The 19,822-nt window shown below is 38.5% G+C and overlaps 1 protein-coding gene across 2 annotated transcripts in view; it reads right to left on the bottom strand.

Moving 5' to 3' along the window:
• The window catches only part of RALGPS2 (Ral GEF with PH domain and SH3 binding motif 2), a 111,010-nt gene that overhangs the window by 53,786 nt on the left and 37,402 nt on the right, over positions 1-19,822 (bottom strand). For both annotated transcript variants that reach the window (XM_084211888.1, XM_084211887.1), the window contains exons 5-8: positions 17,030-17,113; positions 11,171-11,260; positions 7,923-8,015; positions 3,823-3,949 (exon numbers count right to left, since the gene is read on the bottom strand). In XM_084211888.1, the coding sequence (XP_084068014.1) occupies positions 3,823-3,949; positions 7,923-8,015; positions 11,171-11,260; positions 17,030-17,113 (394 nt within the window). The remainder of the gene's footprint in view (positions 1-3,822; positions 3,950-7,922; positions 8,016-11,170; positions 11,261-17,029; positions 17,114-19,822) is intronic.

Below are 19,822 nucleotides of genomic sequence, written 5' to 3'. Positions count from 1 at the left end.
TTTGGTCAGAGATCAAAGCCAGCCAGTTCCACCAATATTTAATTGGGGTTGGCAGCGGTGGGGAATCAGTCCCAGCATATTCCATCCCTACATTCCAAGAATTTTAACTGACACAAATGTTTATGATTACAATTCTGAAATTGTTCTTCATATAAGGAATATTTGTTTGTTACAAATATCATACAGACCTCATTGATTGAGTGTCTTGCAAAACATTTTTTAATTGCAAATGCTTAAAATTCTGACTCTCTATAGCCTGTCCTTTTTTCTCTATGATAGCTGGATAGAAGAGCAGTTCAGGTAAACAAAAAAAAGGAAAATGCCATCCAAAACATTCCTTTAATGATCACTTCTGACAGCTTTTAGTTCATTCAACAGGCAGATTTCCTCTCCTTGGCAGAGAGTGTATTTTACCCCATGAATCTCTTGCCTGCTACAAAAACAGTGTTTGTTTATTCAGTGCAGTCAGTGAAAGGTGTACTTTGCAGAAACCCCAAAGTAAAATTAGCTTGCACTCAGCCTTTTAATTAAATCTTATATATTAGACATCTAAAAAGTGAGCCTTCCCCAACTTAAAGCTGCAGGATGACATTAATTAAACATTATTACAAAATCATCCCAGAAACTTCAGACTGTACAAATGCTGTGCTCTGAAAGGAAAGAGTTAATTAAATTGCCAGTTTAAGATTATGAGGAAGGAAAGCATAGCATGTCTTCTTCAGGTTGGTTTATACTCTGTATAATAATTCACTTTCAAGTGCTTGTAACTCCATCAGTTTGTAGCTTTTGCACTGAATTTTCTAAGCAGGGTGAATGACTTTAAAAGTTCAATGTTTTCTCTCACATCTTTTCTTTTGAAACATTTTCAAAAGAGCCTGTAGCATCCCTCAGGCTTCTTGCCCCGGGAATTTAGGAGCAGTCTGTCTGGGAAGGATAAAGCCTTCACCATTTCTCTACCATCAGTCCAAATTTAACCAGGCAGACCTCAAGAAAGTTCAACTCGTACGAAACCTGAAATACGGTTTTCACATCTATTTCCAAAATCTATTGCAAACACTATCACTGAAGCAGCTGAATATTCCTCAAATGAATACTTAATAACCTGTTTTCAGCTTTTCTCTTTCTGCATATCACTCCTCAAAGAAAGCTATAAGAAAAATATCTCACAAGGTAGTACTGCTTAGTTAAATAAAAACCTTACTTCTCAAGATACGGCTCCGTTGTTTCATTGTGCAATCTCAAATGGATCAGAACTCTGGAATGAGACTCCCTTGGAGAAGAGGGTTTTACTCTAAGGTGAAATATAACATCACATACACAGCTCCCATTTGCTCTGGCTGCTTCAGTTGTCTGGGTGATGCAACACTGGTGACATATCCCACACTGTGTACCAAGGGCCTGCTGCTGAACATAGTTATTGGTGTTGCACAGCTTTTCACACTCACATTTAAGTAGGTAAGTCCACACTGATGATGTGCAGCTCTTACCTGCATTTCTAGAATTCTGGAATCACATCACAATCAATGCTGCAAGGAGCTGAGAAACATTTTTATTTCCTCCCCCCAGCTAAATGTGGAAGCACGCAATTATTTTGCTCACAGAGGGTGAGCTGTGGAAATAAGACACCAATTTGTACTTCTGTGACTCCACTCCTACTGGCAAAACCTACACCAAGAAAGCATTTCAGCTTTTTCTTATACAGTCAAGATGGCCATAAAAAAATCTTTACCAACGTCTGGTATTTGGCTGCATAAGGGTGAAACATTCACCCATGAAATTGCAGCTGAAATTCCTTTATATGCTCACTTTCCCTGTGACCTTCCAACAGAGGTGTCTATGACCAGTGTTCCTCTAGAGGGGATTTAATTGTGTGGCAAGTCTGATGCCCTACGCTCTTCCAAAGATTATTTTGAGGCAGTGTGGCAGCTGCTGGCTCTCCCCACCAGGAGGGAAGAAGCCCCCACTCCTCCTTTTACCATGAGAGGGAATGGTCCTCCTGAGGAATGCCTGCCCTGCACATGCCACAATCACCATTTCCATCTGCAGACTCCTGGGCAGGCTTTCCTCTGTGTTTTAAACCAGGAGCAGCACTACTCCCTTACAGAATCTTACAGGAGAAGTATTCCTTTTAGGAATTGTAACCTGTAACTGATAAGCTTAAAACAGTAAGTTAAACAAGCAATTTAAGTCACTTCTGTTCCAAATGACTCTTGTATTAGTAAAAATGCCTTGGGAAGCAAATGGAAGAAATAACAAATCTACTCAGGTCTTAGCAGAGATTAAAGCTTTTATCAAATGAGAAAACTTGGACTCAGCTATCAATCCTCCAAAGTGGATCCAGATTTATCATGACTGTGTGTTCAAGGCAATGTTTTTCTTTTGCCACTTTTTTAAACTGCACAAAATTAATTTTAGAGGGAGTGCGTCAGTGGGAATTCACTATTCCTTTGGAGAATTAAAAAAGGCTTGAGGACATTCCTTATGTCACTAATAAGAACTGGTACCACATGAAACCAGGTCACAACACATGCTTTAACTACAGCAGGTCACAGTAAAGAGCATTTCTTCCTAAATAGAAAAGAATTATATATTTCACTTCAAACTATCAAGTCAAGCCCAAAGGTTATTCTAATGCAAAAGTTAGACAAGAAGCTGCAACTTATTGGGGAAAACATCTATAACTGAATAAAACTTAAAAACTGTTTCCCAGTATTTGGCTTGAGATTTTTACAACTGGCAAGAAAACAATTTGATGCTGGCTTCATATTTCAAAAATCATGGCATACAGGTAAAAAGCATCAGCATAAGAAGCATTTCAGCATATCAAGTCTCTACATTGTCCACGTACACAAGATGGGAAAGCTCCATGGCTCATCACATTACATAATGCTTGGCTGCCTCTTTATGCCTCAGTGTTTGTGCCAAACACTACAGGGCATTAAAATCTGGTCCCCCACAGTGAAATATTTTTTTTTGTTTCTGTAGCAAGCATGTAAAATTCAACCAATTAATCCTGGAAAAGTTAACAGCCCAGCAGAGTAAAGGAAGTATCAAAATTCAGGAACAGAAATTACAGTTTAACAGCCCTTAATGACCGCAAGAGCTCATCTTGAATTCAGGTATAAGAGCAACTTTTTATCTGCAAAAATACAAAGAATTGGATACAGAGTGCTTTAATTTTGTGTGATTACCAACATCTCATGAAACAAAAGCTACATTTAAAACAGCACACATTATTTTAATGCCTGTTTAGTTTAAGTAACACTAAAATTAGCTTGACAACAAAACCAACACATATTAAATGCATTTATCTAGTTTTTAGATACATAGAATTATAATTTACTAATAATTATTCCAGAAGGCTGAGTCAGTTATAACAGCCAAGTTTCTCTTGTCACATTGGTGTATATTAAATGCAGCAATATCTCCACGTTTTACCATGTTCCAAACTCTAAGATCTATATTTATTTCTCACAGAGGTTTGTGATTTATAGCTTCTCATAAATTAAAGGCCACCATTACTAGAACAGTCAAGTATTTAGGATTCAAGAGGGCTAGCAGGCATAACAATGGAAGTACTTCTCCAGAAGTCATTGTACAACATGTGGCAAAATAGTTTCCTAGAAAACTGATACTGGATGTAAAAGCTGCAGTGTTTGTGAGCTTTAAGAGGTATTTTCTTTTTGAGGTTCTGTCCTGCCACATACAGAGTGTTCAGAATCACCTTGGGTTGTAGATTCTCCACTGAAGTACTCAGAACTTCCTGAATGCTTAAAAAATGGTGCTTAACTTGTGTAATTACTGGAGAAATTGGCTGCTTACCTAAGTAGGGAATACAAGGAGTCATCTTCAAGCTGCTGATATAGTCTCTGAGCCTTTTGTAATTATCTTCTTTACTCATAACATATTCCAGCTTGTCAAAGGTGGCTTTATCCTTCCGACTCAGTAACTAGGCAAAGGAGAAAGAAGGAAAAACCAGATGAGTTTAAGTTTGATCATGATAATTTCCTCTTTTACCCTTACAAGCAAAGATTTCCATTTCTCCATTGTTGTTGCTGTTATTGGTGTGCTGTTTTTTTCAGTTTGTTTTTTTTTAACTCAATCACTTCAAAATTACATCATTTACTCTTTAAAGAGGAGCACTTTGAAAGTTTACAAAGAAAAGCAACAATTCTGGGTGTTAAATTTAAAAATACTTCTAAAAATTAAGCAGGTAAAAATGCTGGTGTTCTGGAGGATCCTTCTGAAACAATGTAAGTTATCAAAAACCAAATCTAGCTAACACACATCAAACTTCATGTGTAGTCCACATCAGCAGTATTCATGCCAGTAACATTTTCACTCTGATTATCCATAAGTGTGCTGGCTTGGAATGGGATGGAGTCAATTCTCTTCACAGTGGCTAGTATGGGCTGTATCTTGGATTTGAGTAAGGATTTTATCTATGTTTTTTTACAGAAGGCTCATGGAGTTGTATTTGTCTGCCAACTGGCAATTTTACTGGCTCTTAATATCACAGAACAGAAAACTTAAAAGTCATGGTTCTCCTTCATTATCCATTCCTCCTGCCTCCAATCCTTTCCTTTGACAGAATTAACACCAACCAGGCTCTCTTTTGAAAGATGAGGAAAGTAAGTCAAGATATTTTCCAAACATCTTGCTGAACTGCTGCTGCAAAACTGCCTCAAAGCTTTCACTTGAACTCAAGAGTCAAAATTTAACAAAGGGTGCAAGATGTTCCCACCAAACAATTTTGGCAGGAGAGTCAGCGTTCCAAGTCCCAGTCACAATTTTTTCCCCTACAATGCAATGACAAGGGCCAGACCACTGAATTTCTACACATATTCCCTTTTCAATTCAGTTACAGATCAACCTAGGTGAGCCTGACAGAACTGAAGTCTCCCTTCTGTAAATTCACTGTTGAAATAATTTATTTTTACTTCCCTTTCCGATACCCAACTCTTTATGAGGTCAGACAAACTGAACACTGGATCTCAGGAGAAAGCCACTAGTTGAAAGTGAATTGTCTCCCAAGACATACTCATCATTGACATTCCAGCAATTAATTTGCATCTTTAATTTAGGTTTGGTTCCAATACTCAAATGAGAGCTGGAGACTCTTCCAGGAGAAGGAAGCAACAGACTGACATGACTTCAACCACCCAAATGTGACATTTTACTTGTGAAGTTCATCTTAAAGCTGGTTCCAGTTTTATCAGCCTGGACTAGCTTGCTTCTAATATCCTAAAACATTCTGCCATCATTTAAAATCTGAAAGGTTTTTGTAGTTTTGCAGACTGAAAGGTGAGACAAGACTAACATATAACAATTTTCAAACTCAAATGAAATGAACTGTATTTTCCTCAAACCATGCTGATTTGCACGCTCTTATTCAAGTCTGATGTATCTTTTCAAGTTCTTTGGATCATCTCGTAACAAGCTGATCCTGCATGACTTCCACTAGTGCTCCTAGGCCAATCCATGCCACATCTCTACCTCCTGCATTCAGGGAGAGTCCAGAGAAGCCAAGAACATTAGAAGTGTTTCTGTCAGGGCCAAGCAAGGACCCATTTTTTAGTCCTTCAGTTTTGGAGCTGCTTCTTTTTTAAATAATGTTTCTTCTTCTGTCTCTTGGATGAAAAAAGAACTGTATATATGCAGAGACAATAAAAGCTAAGGCTGACAGTTTATAGCAGGGAAGGATTTGGAGCCTTCTAAATTGCTCTTGGCTTCCTAGCTGTAGTGTGCCAGCACTGAATACAACCTTTTTGAAATGCCAGCAAGAAGAGATGAGGTCTCAGGATGCTGGCTCACCCCACTTCACATATTTAATGATTATTTGCTTTATTGTCCAAACCCTCACTGGTCATATAGAATTCCTTTACATTAAATGGAGAGAAGCTGAATATTCTATTCTGTGAACTTTCTTGGAAAGGCTCACAAATCTTCTCAAGTTTTGAATGGGGCAAATCACACATTAAAAGTAGCACTTATTATTCTCCAGAGTTCAGAGTGTGTGCAGGCAATGAGCGAGACGAATTTCAGACAAATGCAGACATACCGTCAGAAGACATGAATTTCATCTTTTTTAGGAACATTAGATTACCAAGCAAGTATTTAATGGCTCCTTTAAACTCTAGATTCCAAACATTTAAGGTGGCTTTTCTTTTTTTTTTTAGGGAATGAATACATGAATATACTTGCAGGTATTTTCCTGACTTTGTAGATCGAGTTGATTGAGGGTTGCTACAAACCATCTCAGAAATGGAGAAGAAACTCTTCCTTGTTGAAGGTTTTGGAAGGCTCCTGTGCAACTTACCCAAATGCCTTTGTGATTCCAATAAAGGCTTGGTGTGCCTTTCCTTGCTTTTAATATACAGAAAGCCAAAGGCTTAGAATTATCTTTAGGAATTTATAAGCTGAACTTCAAGAAGGACAACTAAATCAGTTTGCAGTGCACTTTGCTGGGAGCTATCCTGCAACTTGCATTTGCAAAAGCTCATGTATGATGATGAAAAGCACAGACCCACTTGGGATTGTGTGAGGAATCAAACACCTGCAGAAATGTGGGAGAAGCTACCTGGAATTTCAGAGGTTGGAAGAGGGATGAGCTTTAATGACTGATACATATGTCAAGAGCACACAAATAAACCTTGTAAGGGCAAACCAGTGCATCAGCAAGCATCAAAAGAAACTGGGGACTCCCAGTTCTGAATGGCATTACCATGGTAGTAATGAATGTGGTTATTATTAATATATGGTAACAGTTACACTTCATTTGAGCTGTGCACAAAAAGAGATCTAAAAATCGACTCAGCCTCACAGTTACATAAAACTGTTGAGGCAACAATTCCAAACATAAAATCTGAAACCCAGAAGCTCCCCTCAAGATAATTTTGAAGTGTTTCACTAAACATTTCACTAAAATTTCCTCAGAGAGATTTTTGGTATTTGGAAGCAATGTCTGACTTAATTGTGCATTTGCAAAACGTGACCAGAATTCCAGAGGAGTATCTTGGCAGAAGTGAATTATATTCAATTTTGGGAATATTTATCAACTGAATGACATTTTCATGCAGTTATCAGACAAATAAACTTTTTGCAACATCCAAGGATGCACTGATGTATGTTCAGGGAAAGCTTTCAGCTGTTTTTAGTGATATGTATCTTGTGCACAGGAGGATCTCAATCACCTCATTTTTTCTTCACACTGAATGTCACATTTATCTGAAACAGCTGAAAAACTACACAATATATGGCTGAATAAAGATTGTTTTCTAAGCTCTGAAGTATCAATGAGCAAAAGTAATTCCTAATATTCTTCTTATCACGGATACAACGATAAACAATATTAATGCCAGTCAAAAAACAAATACAAATAAAAATGATGCCAAAGAATACTGTCCTTTCACAACTGTACAAAGGCAGAATTACAAATACACTGTGTAATGGAGTTGTAAGTATGAAATGATAATGAAAAGTGCTAGAGTTAGTTATCAGTCAGAGAAACAACAAATCTCTTTATGGAAACTGAATCGAGAGTTTCTCAACATCTGCTCTCCATAGCAAAAAAAAGAATTCCAACAGTATAAACCCCTAAATGATTAAAGTATGACCCACTTTGGCATTCAGAATTTTCCAGCAACTAAATACAAAATAGCTTCTGGCCAAATGAGAAGCCTCTGTATTTAGCAGAATCTGCAGGGAACTATTTTTCAGAGGAAAATATTTCTACAGCAGAATGGAAAAAAATTTAAGAGGAAACCATAGATTTCAGAGGAACTAGAAGCATTATGTACACAGCAGAACAAAGTTAAAGCTCTCTGCAGTGACTGCTGCATCCTTGAAAAGAAGCTTCAGGATGCTGTGTTTGCCTGAGAACAAGTGAACCCCTCTCCCCTGTCCTGCTGCTCCCCACTTACCGCCCACGTCTTGGTCAGCCTGAAGATGGGAGCACTCTGGAGGCCTGACACCACTGCCATGAGGGCATGGAGGTTATTCAGCTCATACAGCTTCTGAGGACAAAAAAAGGAGAAAAAAACCAACAATAAACAACATTCCAAGTGCTGTCAATAGTGAACACAGAATAAATAACAATATAAAGATGGAGGAATCTCACACGGTCTAAAATGAAGTGTTACAGTGAATGGCTGTGCACACAGACCACTGTTATGGCACCTCCTAATTTTTCATTACTGCATCTCTATGGTTTTGGATTAGACTAATTAGCTGTTTCATAGGCCATAGAGAACCCTTAAAAATATCTATATAGACACACATCTTGGGGAATATATTAGAAGAGCCAGAAATTTTCTGACATTCAATCCTAACAAATTCCTTTCATAGCATTCACCAGTAATTTAAAACAACACACCAGAAAGGACAACCCAATGGTGAATGATGTAATCATGTCAGTACCTAGAGTTTATGCAATGACCAAGGCTACATCAAAGTACCCAAAAAATATCTTAGCAGGATGAAATCAAGGAGGTAAATTTCAAAAGCCACATGCCTGGAGTATTCCTCTCACTCAAAGGCCATTTTTGGGCTCTAACAACCAAGTAGTGGAAAGCAACAACCCAATCAAAACTGAACAGCAAAAACATTAGGGTAAAAGAGTTCCCTTAAAAACTCTATACAAAACATTGTGTTTAAGTGCATTTTCTCACACATTTGGAATTTCCCTGCCTTTTATTTTTCCTTTCCCTCTGTCTCCAAAACTATCCACTGCCAGGGCCAAGTAACTACAGGTACTACAGTCATGAAAGCTTAAAAACAGTCTGGAGGAAAATGTTCCTCCTGAAGCTCTTCTGAAACATCAACTGTTCTGATAGCTGTGAGCTCCCAGAGATCCAAACTACACTCAATTTTGGTGCAGTGCACCCAAATTGAGGTCCCTAACAGAGACACTTTGCTAAAGAGAAATGATACTCAATCACAGTGTTGCAAATCTTGTTTAATCAACTTGGAATATTCACCAAGGTAGGTTAGGATTCCAGCAAGAAAAAATAAGGAGCCCTTCCTATTCAAAAAATGGTGGGAATCCTTTTTTCTACTTGAAAGTCAGCTTACTTCTTGCTTAGGAAGCCTTTCATGAGGCAAAAGGACAACAAAACTAGACCAAAGGAATACTAACAAAATGCTGAACATCAAAGGAGAGCCTCTATTTGGAAGGATGAAAGCCAAAACCCAAGGATGGTTTTCTGGCTAACAGTTTTGGAACAGGGCAAATGATTCTCTCTCCACTTAACACACTGCCAGGAAACTTGCAGCCTTTTATGGAACAAAGTCCTCACAAGTATTAGTCAGAAATGCCACCCCAGTAGCATTTCCACTCTGGGTGCTCAGACCCCCATGATTCCAGCATGTCCTGCTGACAGTGGAAGTTTGCCCACGCCTTGTGAAGCGCTTCCCTCTCCTCATCCTCTTTTGGGAGGATTCTTCAGTAACCAGTGTAAAGGGTAATCAGCATTTTGTGGGGTGAGGTGGAAGGGGCTGGATGTTTCTCATATACCACAGTCCTGTTATCCTTCCAAGCAGTCCTGCTGAAGTTTGTCCCTCCACTTACACCACTTACACAAGAACTCTTTTTCCTCCCACACACATCCCAAGCAAGGTAATAAAGTTCACTGTCCCAAGGGACAGTGGAGCTGATCAGAAATGAAAAGAAGGGATTTTCCAGCTGCTGCCAGCAGTGAAACAGGAGTCATCACCAGCCAGGACAGTCTGGGAACTTCAGGGGAACTGTTAGGTCTAATTACCACATGCATTAAGCAGTGTAGGTGAGATAACATTTAAGCTATACAGCAGGTTGCCAGCACAAGGAATTCACTGTGGAGTGGATTTACAGCTCCTCTAAAGGTAATTAGTGTGACCCCTGGCACCAAGCTGCTTTGATAATAGCTCTGGATAACAGAAACTCCTTCCAAGAGCCCCCACTGCAGTAACTTCATGTCAGCAGCCATAGGTAAGCAAAGCCAAGGTAATAAGCACAGAAATAAATGAACTGATATAAAAACACCCCCTACAGAGCTGCTTGCTTTTTGTAACTGTGATTTTTACAGCTGACAGGTAAGCAAAGCTCAATTATCTGATTGTTAGAGCACATAACTGCCTCCAAGCCAGCAGCAGTCCATCAGACATGCAGCCTGCAGTGCACTGGTGAGGTCAGGCATGCTCAGGGTGCTGTGCCCAAAGCTGAGCCTACAACACCCAGCACTGCCCAGTCCCATCCCAGTATGAGCCAGACCTGAGCCCACCTGGCTTCCCACATCTGCTCTGCACTATGGCCACACAGAGCTGGACCTCCCAATCCCATGCAGGGACCTGGATCATGAAGCCAATTCTTTTGTTTGTATTTCAAACAAAAACACAAGAACTGACTTTTAAAAATACATGAGATGAAGATACATTAACTCACCAGATATCAAAGGATGTCTAAGAGAGATCATTAACACTTTATGACCATGGCATGATTACTGAGCAGAGCCTGTGCTATCCTACAAAATTAGCTCTTGCTTTGCCCAAAGTTGAGAGTCAAATCCCCCAGGAGTAAATATTGCTTCATTAAAAAAGGGCTTGTCAAGACAGGGAATGCACTTGAATACAAAATGAATTGATTAACAAATATTTTACATCTTTTTTTTTTTTGCAGGTAACCTGGGGTGGTCACAGCAGTCAGCTATAGTAAAAGGCAGCCACCATCTGACAGGAGAAACTTGAAAAACATCCCCTTTTTTCACTACTGTGAAGAAGTGTCACTCTGTTTGAAGGGCTGTATGTCACTCCAGATTTGCTGACCCTTTTCTTATGAACGTCAGTCCAAAAGGCTTTAGGAAAGACTGAGAGCTCCAAAGTGTCTTCTGAATCAAAGTCTCTTTTTCAAACCACATTTTTTAAGTTGATATTATTTGAGTAGAGATAAAAGATCATTTCCTTCCAATGGTAAAGGCAAACAAACCATTTCTGTTCTGACTAAAGCTGTTTGAACTGACTGTACACTTTGTGACAACACATAAGACAAAGAGTTACAGATGTCAACAGAAACAACCACAGCTAAATCAGGTATCAGACAGATATTTCCCCATGTGCATTTCTGAACTGACCAAAGTGGGTAGAAAACCTTTGATCATGGTGAATCCCACACTCCCTTCACAATACAAATTCTTACCTTTGCTGTTTTAATGTAGTGGCTCAAAACCTCAGCTCGTATTTTTAAAGTCTGTGCATGCAGAATCTCTCTAACAACCCAGAAGCTTACCTAAAACATAGAAAAAAAAGCCTTTTAAAAATACAGAGTTTCAACACTATACTTTTTAAAGTTTTATTTATTTTTATGGAAGTATGGTCTATGGAAACAGACTTGAGTTCAATGTAAGACTGAGGGTGAGATCACACACAAAGCAAATGGCAAAACACTCAAACTTCCAAGTGCTCTCCCAGGAAAATAAAACCATGAAGAAATGTTATGAAAAGCCTACAAAATGAAGGACTATAAACACTAACATTGAATCATATTCATTGGTTTGCTTTCCCACAACATCAGTGCTGCATTACTCAACTCTTACATGAATTGAAGACCTCCAACTACAGCTCACTGACATTTCCAACACCTCGAACAAAAATTAACCCTGAACAAAATGAGAATGCAAGGTAGGAAGCTCTGCTATAACCTAGCTTCTAGTTTGTACTCTTATTTCTGGTTATGCCAATTACCTGCTGATGTACAGCACAGTACCATACTCTTGGTTAAGCTCTCCAGGACTGACTTCACTGCTGTGGAAGATCTCTGCTAAATTCAGCATAAAGAATGGCTGCTGCATTTCATACTTCCATGAGTGTCTCATAAAGGCTGTACTCTAAAAGTGTTTGGTAATATGTCTAAACTCCACTGTTTTCTCTTCTCTGCTCCCTGCCACTCTCTGCCCTGACAAAGAATGATAAAAATTAAAAACTTTTGTAACTGTAAAAAAGCAGTAGTAAAGAATTAACAAAGGGTAACAAATACTGCAGCTTTTACTCTTGTATTTGCTATGAGATAGGAAAACATTAATTAGCATCAAGATACAGCATGACTGGTATTTACAAAACTACTGAAAACAGCGTATGAAGAAATTTACTGTAAGTTTACTCTTACACATGAAAACGTTTCAACATGTCATGATGCTTTGATTTTTAAGTGATGCTCAACTACTTCTTGTAAACAGGTTCCTGGCCAAAATCTCAACTGGAAAAATGAAATATCCTGTTCCACTTTGTTCGTATGACAGCTCCTAACAAAGAAGAGCACAAGAAGATCCACACCTCCAAAATGATTACATTTGCAGTGAAGCTACAGGGAACTAATGAAAACTGGGATGTTAAATCACAACAGCTCTTTGGAACTGAGAAATGGAAGAATGACAAGAAAACCCACAAAAAATCCCCACAAAGACCTTGCATAAGAATCACTTTCCTTTGGTCTGTTTGTCTAAGATTGTATTAGCCAGGAAAGTATTAACCATGGAGCTCAGGTTTCTATTTCCTTTCATTTTTCTTCATTTTCTTTCCTCTTTTTCTTTTTTGCAAAGCAAAATATCTGTTCACAAACAAAAAGTGGTTCCAATTGATTAAAAAAATCTCAATATGTTGCCATACTCAAAAATAGCAAAGTTTTGAAACCACTGTTTAGAATTAAAAGGAGAAAATATGGAAAATCATCTCATTTTTGATGGTACATCATCAAATTGTAATGATCTGAAAGTCATATGACAGTATCTGTATTTAAATGACAGAGATTGCCATTCCCTTTGTTTAGTTAGAGAATAATTTTCCTTTAAGGACAGGGTTCCAAGTGCTGAGACAATCTCAGGGGTAGTGAGATTAAAAAAGAATTTAAATTCTTGCACCTTCTTTATTGTTTAGAAAACAAAAAGTATGTGTTGGATTGTTGCCAGGTCTTCTCCAGTATTTTCTTTAATTAAATATTCTGAAGGTGTCCTTTCTTAGTCCTGCCAGGAGCAGGGATTTGCACTCACTGATCCTTATGGGCCCCTTCCAACTTGAGATACTCTATGACCCGATCGAATACAGAAGTACTGAATACATAAAATATTTGGCAGTACTTCAAAATTTTGTCATAAAAAGCCTGACCTCAGTTTGGTGCTCTGCTGTAGTTACACAGCTTGAGAAAAAGAACTTTTTTTTCTCTGATTGATCAATGAGTTTTTAAGGAGATGCTTTCCCACTGAAGATCAAGGGAATTTAAATTTTTAACACAGATTTCTGTATCATAAAGAATCAGGTGAGGACAACACACACAGCACTACGCCTTAAGATCCCAAATCTCTTTGATTTGAAGTTCAGAGAGTGCTGATGTAACAGGAGAATGCCTGTGATGGGCCAGACTGTGACACACTTGCTCAGAACACAGAGCAACACTCCAGCACTTCCATCGGAACAAAAATCCCAATCTCCTCCGTCTGTCCTGACTTCTGTGGAAGTTCCCTGGCATCACAGAGACACAAACACTCTTGTTTGCCCAAGGAAGCTTGGTTTCTGTCCCAGTCCAAGCCAGACCTCAGCTCAACACTTCCAGGCTCTTGCAGGAAAAGAAAAAAACCCAAACAAACCAGAACAAATTTCCTTTGAAGCTTAGAGCCCTCCAGTCCCTCCAGTGACAGAGCAGGCAGGAGATACAGAACCAAACACACTAAATCACTTCCACTTCAACCACTCCCAGTCCTCTCTGATGTGTTTTTACTGACACAAACACTGGGGTTTGGCTGCTCATGTCTATTAACTGGTCTCTTTAGACAGCACCATAACCTAATGCATTTGCACATATTGAAAAAGCAATAATTCAAATAAATATTTTTGTTTCATTCTTTGCATAAATAATACATATTTGTTCCATATAATCCTCTCTTGCTACATTTAAATGTTATTATACCACAATCAATCAGCAACATGACTGACAGCCTTTGGTACCAGTTCAATGCAGCATTTAAAGCCTTGACATACAATTGTATATTTATATTCTTCCCTATTAAGGTCAACTGAGAATAACAGGCTTAACTTTGAACATATCTGTTCTTGAATCACATCTTAAGATTTTTAAATTATCCCATGTTTGCCCTATCTGAAATACCAGTTCTGTTATACTGGTGCTTTTAAGATCATAGTCATTGCTTCCAAAACTACCTTTGCTTTCTGTGCTAATCAAAAAATAGGGAAATTGAAGAATACCCCTTTAATAGTTTCTAGCTTTTCCTTTCAGGTATCTTCCATGCCTACTAACCACTCCACTCCTTAGTTTCCCATAATCCCAGTTAAATCCACTGCAATTCAGCAACACTACAATATTAAAGAAAAAGTTCTTCATACAATGTTTGCCTTCAGGTCAAAAAAGGATGCAAAAAACGTGAAAAACACCTATAAATACAGTCAGTAAAACATAAAATTTTCCTTTGGCAAGTGGGATCTCTTCCTTTAAAATGGTTCCAATGTACTGAATCTAGCTTTCAAGTTTCTCTAATATTTTAAGCTCTCTGGCAGCACAGTTCCACTCCCATTTAAACAAAAATCTCAAGAAAGAGGTTTTCAGTTGAGGCACTCTGATAACCAAGAGACCAATAGTGACTTTTACACAGTCACCTTCAAAAAATTGTTTATTTGAAACAAATGATAGAAGTTTATTTTCAAAAGGTAAGACAATGATCTAGTAAGTGGACTTGGCAATTGTGCACTCTGACAGGTTTACCAGTAACATCAAGTCTACAACTCACTTTCAGAAGAAAGCTGAAAATGAGAGATCAGAGTTTAGGGAAAAAAAAAAGATTCTTCCTACCTCACTAAATATAAACTAATGCAAAACTAGCACATTAAGTTGCATATTTAAAAACAATTATAACAGATATGTAGATCTGTATGGGGTACCACTGAACAATGAATTCTCCAAGAACAGGAGAGTCCTGGCATGGAAGGATTCAACTGATTTCTGTTGCCTGAAGTCAATCAGTTTTCACAGGCACATCCAATTATCCCATAACTAATGCTGGAACTGCCTGACTTCATCCTCAGTGGAATGTAATCAACTGCACAGAACCATCACTGCTTCCCAAAGGCTACCTGCACATCACTTTGCTGTGAAGCAGCTGTTAGTCATTTCATATTCTCTTTATTTAAGAAGTGAGAGCTGTTCATGGTTTTCCTTTGGCAAGCTGGGGGCAAAAGAGAAGAGACAGATGCATAATGCTTAATTTAACCCCAGTGAAATTTCAAAGGTTAACAAAATTTTGCTGACATGTATTCCTGCCTGACAAGGCCACAAGTCCCGGTGACTTTGTTGCTTATTTATTTTAGGACTAAGCATTAGAACACCCCAGGTAAGTGGAGCAGAAACATCATCTGTACTTTCCCCTCTCTACTCCTATAGTGAGGGCTTCCTTGAGGCCAGAACAAAGGCTGATAGAAACTTTATGGAAGTCCTTATTCCCATGATAAGGTTTCCCCTCCCTCCTGACTACTGAGCATATTTTACCCATTCTTTAGTATGTCTGAAGCTGACTTCAGGCAGTTCCTGCAGTCCTTCAGTAGAGCACATAACAACAACTGAGAAGTGAAGTCCTTCACTGCCTAACATGGTTTTCACCACAAAAACATTCCACAATATTCCGCAAAACGAAACATTTCATTGAAGAGTCAACTTCCATGAAAAAGCAAGGCAGCTAATGTAGGAATCAGAGAGATTAGTGTCAAAATCATGAATGTTTTTATAGCAGCCTATACATTCTAACAGGAGCAACTTCAAAAGCTAGATCAAGGAAGTTTCAACTAAATGCAGAACAGCAGCAACAACACAAAAAAACCCAAAAAAAGACACACCAAAACAAACAAACAAACAAACAAAAAGCCCACCAAAACCCAAAAAACCCACCAAAAAATCCCAAATTCTTGACCAAACCCCCCAGGATGTCAATAGATGGTACAGTCACAGAAAATCTGCAGTGTAGCATTTTCTCTTCAGTCCAGGGCAGAATCAGGCAAGTGTCCAAAACCCAATGCCAGACAAGCATTTCAGTCAGCAGGTTAAGAAAAATTCTAAGTGTTGTCAGTGAAAAGTAATAGGATTTGATCATATCCTCAATGAGAGCAACCATGAAAAGTGAGGAAGTTTGAATACATAAGAATTGATAGGAAAAAAACCCTGAAAAGTTGAGAGGTTTGGTCTCAGTTTCAGATGATTAACAAAGGTCTCTGTAAGTCTGAGACTGGGTACAGAGGTTAATTCTGCAAGACAGCCTGTAAGTTTGAGACATTATTAAACATTTACAAGATAAGAGATGAGAGTAATAGAATTACTTCACCTGAAAGAGAAAATACAGCATTACTTAAAAAGAGCACCACAGTTTTGAGACAGGATTGGGTAACCCCACAGCTGGACTACTCCACCTTTAATTGTGGAGAAAGGGAGAAATCTGTTCTTCTTTTAATACTTGATTTTACACAGAGAAATTGTTGAGCTAAAAAAACATAAATCTCAAATATACTACCTAAAAATTATGTGAAATAGAGAGTTAAAGAACAAATTTTCAACAGAAAAATTGTTTGGAATTTTAAAAAGTTTTTCTAGAATCACCTTAAAAAGGAAACTATGCTGACAAGAGGCTTCTATTTATAGGGACAAAATTATGTGAAGCATAGACACTCAACTAACACAGAAGGAAATTACCTCTAATCACAAGTCCAGAAATCCTGTATGGCAAGTCTTTAACCTGTAATTATGATTCTGTCTTCATATAAAAGACAGCCAGAGTTCTGGGGAAAATGTGCACTTTTCATCGATTGCTGCTATTTAAAACAGAATATTTCTTCAACACTAGTTTGGTCTTTCTGCATACCCTACAGATAAAGTATTTGCTAAAAGGAGTTCCTGAAGCTGTCAAGTAATCAGCTGTGATCCAAAATCAAAGTGATGTGCCAGAACACTTAATCCCATAGACTTTCTAAAATGTGTACATGTAATAATGCTGGAAAAAAAATAACTCACATGATTGAATCTTCTGGTGAAAGCAACAGCATTTGGTGCAGAACTGTATTTCTCTTTTTTATTCCAGCCACAGCTTGCCAGCTCCTGGGAGAACAAGGATGAAAATTCACTTCTTTAATTTAGTGCATAACACATGTTCAGAGTCAAAGGCATATAGAAAGTTTTAAAATAACAGAGCAACAACACATTGAAGTAATACAGTTACACTTGTTCTGATTCCTTCTGAAAATTGAGATTCCACAAGTGTAATTTCTGAATTGTGCTGAGTTATTGATTATTACCATTCATCTTTTGCTGAATTAGAGCTTTCCTAATTTTGTCACCACAGAAGATCCTGCTTCAAACATGAATCTGACCTAGACAGCCAAATGTTCTTTTGTTTTTAATCACTTTCTGAAGATATTTACAGAGATGATACACCTAGTTAACTCAATTTAAGACATGCTTTTAACTTGGCATGTTGCATTAAAGAAATACCAAAAAAAAAAAAAGTCATCATTTGCAATAACAAGAAAAGAAACACTATTTTCATTTTCCCTTCCAAAGGAGCCTATTTTGGGAAACCACATCATCTTGTTATTTACTATCACTTAATTTCAACAAAGAAGTTTTCATTAAAATCATAAATAACTACATGTACCAAAATGAGCTCTTCTGTTTGTATACAACAGCACATGAATAGATGCAAAGACATTCAGCACACAACCTGTTCCACAGTGCTACCAAGAAAAATAATCAAAATAGACACAGCTTAATTATTCAAGCAGCATAATAGCAAAGTACAGCCCTTCCTTTTTACTTATTCATGTCTTCCTTTTAGATCATCCCCTCTGAAGTACTCTGTTTTATTACCATGCTGAAAACTCCACACTGAAGCCAGATTCACATACACATCCAGCTACCACATAAGTTAGATAAGATGACTCAACATGTAACCAATAATTATGTCATTTAAGACACAGTTTAAAAGAGTTTGGTATCTGCATAGTCCAAGTTCTATTTTTTTTGACTTTTTAAAATCAGAAACTTCTTAGCATCTTTCTAACCAATGACCCAAAACTACTAAAGAATCTCATTCCAGTTAAGAGGGACCCTGAATTCTTCTACTTGAAGTTTGTGTGCTGGTATTTGTTAGAGAAGACCCAGAGATTTTGGCCAGGCACAGGAAAGAATGCAGAATTTCTGGTTTTGTATTTGTATTCCTGCAAATTTCACTACAAAGTTGTGCCACTTAAATCTACCCTGGAAAACCTGGCATGTTCAGCACAGGAAAGCACATGCCCCTGTCCTTACACCTCCACTTCAATGAGACAACCATACACCCCTGAGTTACTGCTGGTCCAAAGGAGAGCAGGCTACTGGAGAAGGGAGCCATTCAAGAGACTTGATTAAATTCTCTATCCCTCAGCATCTCTTGTTTCTACTGGAATCACAGCTCTGCACTCAGAGGAACACAAAGGAACTCATTCACTGGCATCTGATAACCCTTCCTTAACAGCAGGAAAAAATGAGTTGTCACCTCAGGTTTTGGGAAAATGTGAAACTCTTACAATTTCAGGCCATGTCCCTTAATTGCAATTCTCATCACAGAGTGAAAAACTCATAGTGATTCCAGGCAGAAGCTCCCCATTGCCCTGGCCCTGTACAGACCCACAGGGTACAGACATCAGTAGCAGGAGATTTGAGAATACTGCAAAGCAGAGGATCCTGCTCCTGCCTGGGAAGACACACATCCAAAGTTTATTCCAGAGGTGCTGAGGCACAGTCACATGGGCATTCAGGACCTGTGCCATTCCTTCTGATTCTTCAACAGCCTAGGGTGACATCCACACCACCATTCAGGGACAGACACAGGAGGAGCAAAGCTTTGGGAATTCCAAAAGCATTTCCCCCTCCCTTTAGGAAGTGCAGGAAACACTTCCTCATCTCACTTACAAAACCCCTCTCCCTTGAGCAGCCAACTTCCTTTTCTCTCATCTTCAAACTGAAAGAGTGGTTTCTCTTTGCTGTCAGGTTTCCCAGATGACCACCTGACCTTTCTGCCTCAGGGGACCCCTGCTCAGAATCCTCTTGCCCCTTGCCAGAACTTGCCTGTGTGACCTCACTGCCCTTGGCACTGTCCCAAGATGCCACCAGCAGAAGAACAGCCACCAAGGTGTTTGCCCACCTGGATTTGACCTGGAGTGCTCCCATATAGTCCCACCAAGGACACACCTGACTGCACTCATGATGGCAATAAAACACTCACACACCACACTGGAACTGAGAAACCACTCTTCTATAAAAACACTCACTTCTCTGCTAAATAGGCTGTGCTGCCTATTTCTTACTTTCTCTATTTCTTGATCCTCCTCTACGATTCTACTTTTTCCACCAGAAGTTTCAAACCTGAAGTATTCCCCAGGATTATTTCCTTAGTCTGCCAGTCAGCTCAGGAACAGGAGCTACATCACTACAACCACCAATTTCTTACTCAATGTGGTACATTTAAACTGATCTGAAAAACTGAAAGACATAGGATCAAGAATACAAACCCTGAACTTTCTCTGTAACTCATTCTGGTTTTTATTCCCTTCTGAATACATAGCATTTTATTTTCCTTAACAAAATACTGTGGGAACATTTAAATTATAACCTGTACTACACAGCAGAGAGCGAGATCGTGTTTCTCACAAAAACCTTTATTTAGGTCAAAGGGAAAGTTTCAAAAAGAGGAGAAAAGAAGCAAAGATTAATAGTGGAACCATTCCACAACTTCAGGGTAAGCAGAGGTTAAGAATACTCGGTAAGTGA

The sequence above is a fragment of the Fringilla coelebs genome (genome assembly GCF_963513975.1).
Source record: "Fringilla coelebs genome assembly, chromosome: 9".
In the NCBI taxonomy this organism is placed as follows: Eukaryota; Metazoa; Chordata; class Aves; order Passeriformes; family Fringillidae; genus Fringilla; species Fringilla coelebs.
This window is presented reverse-complemented; position numbering and strand designations above follow the sequence as displayed.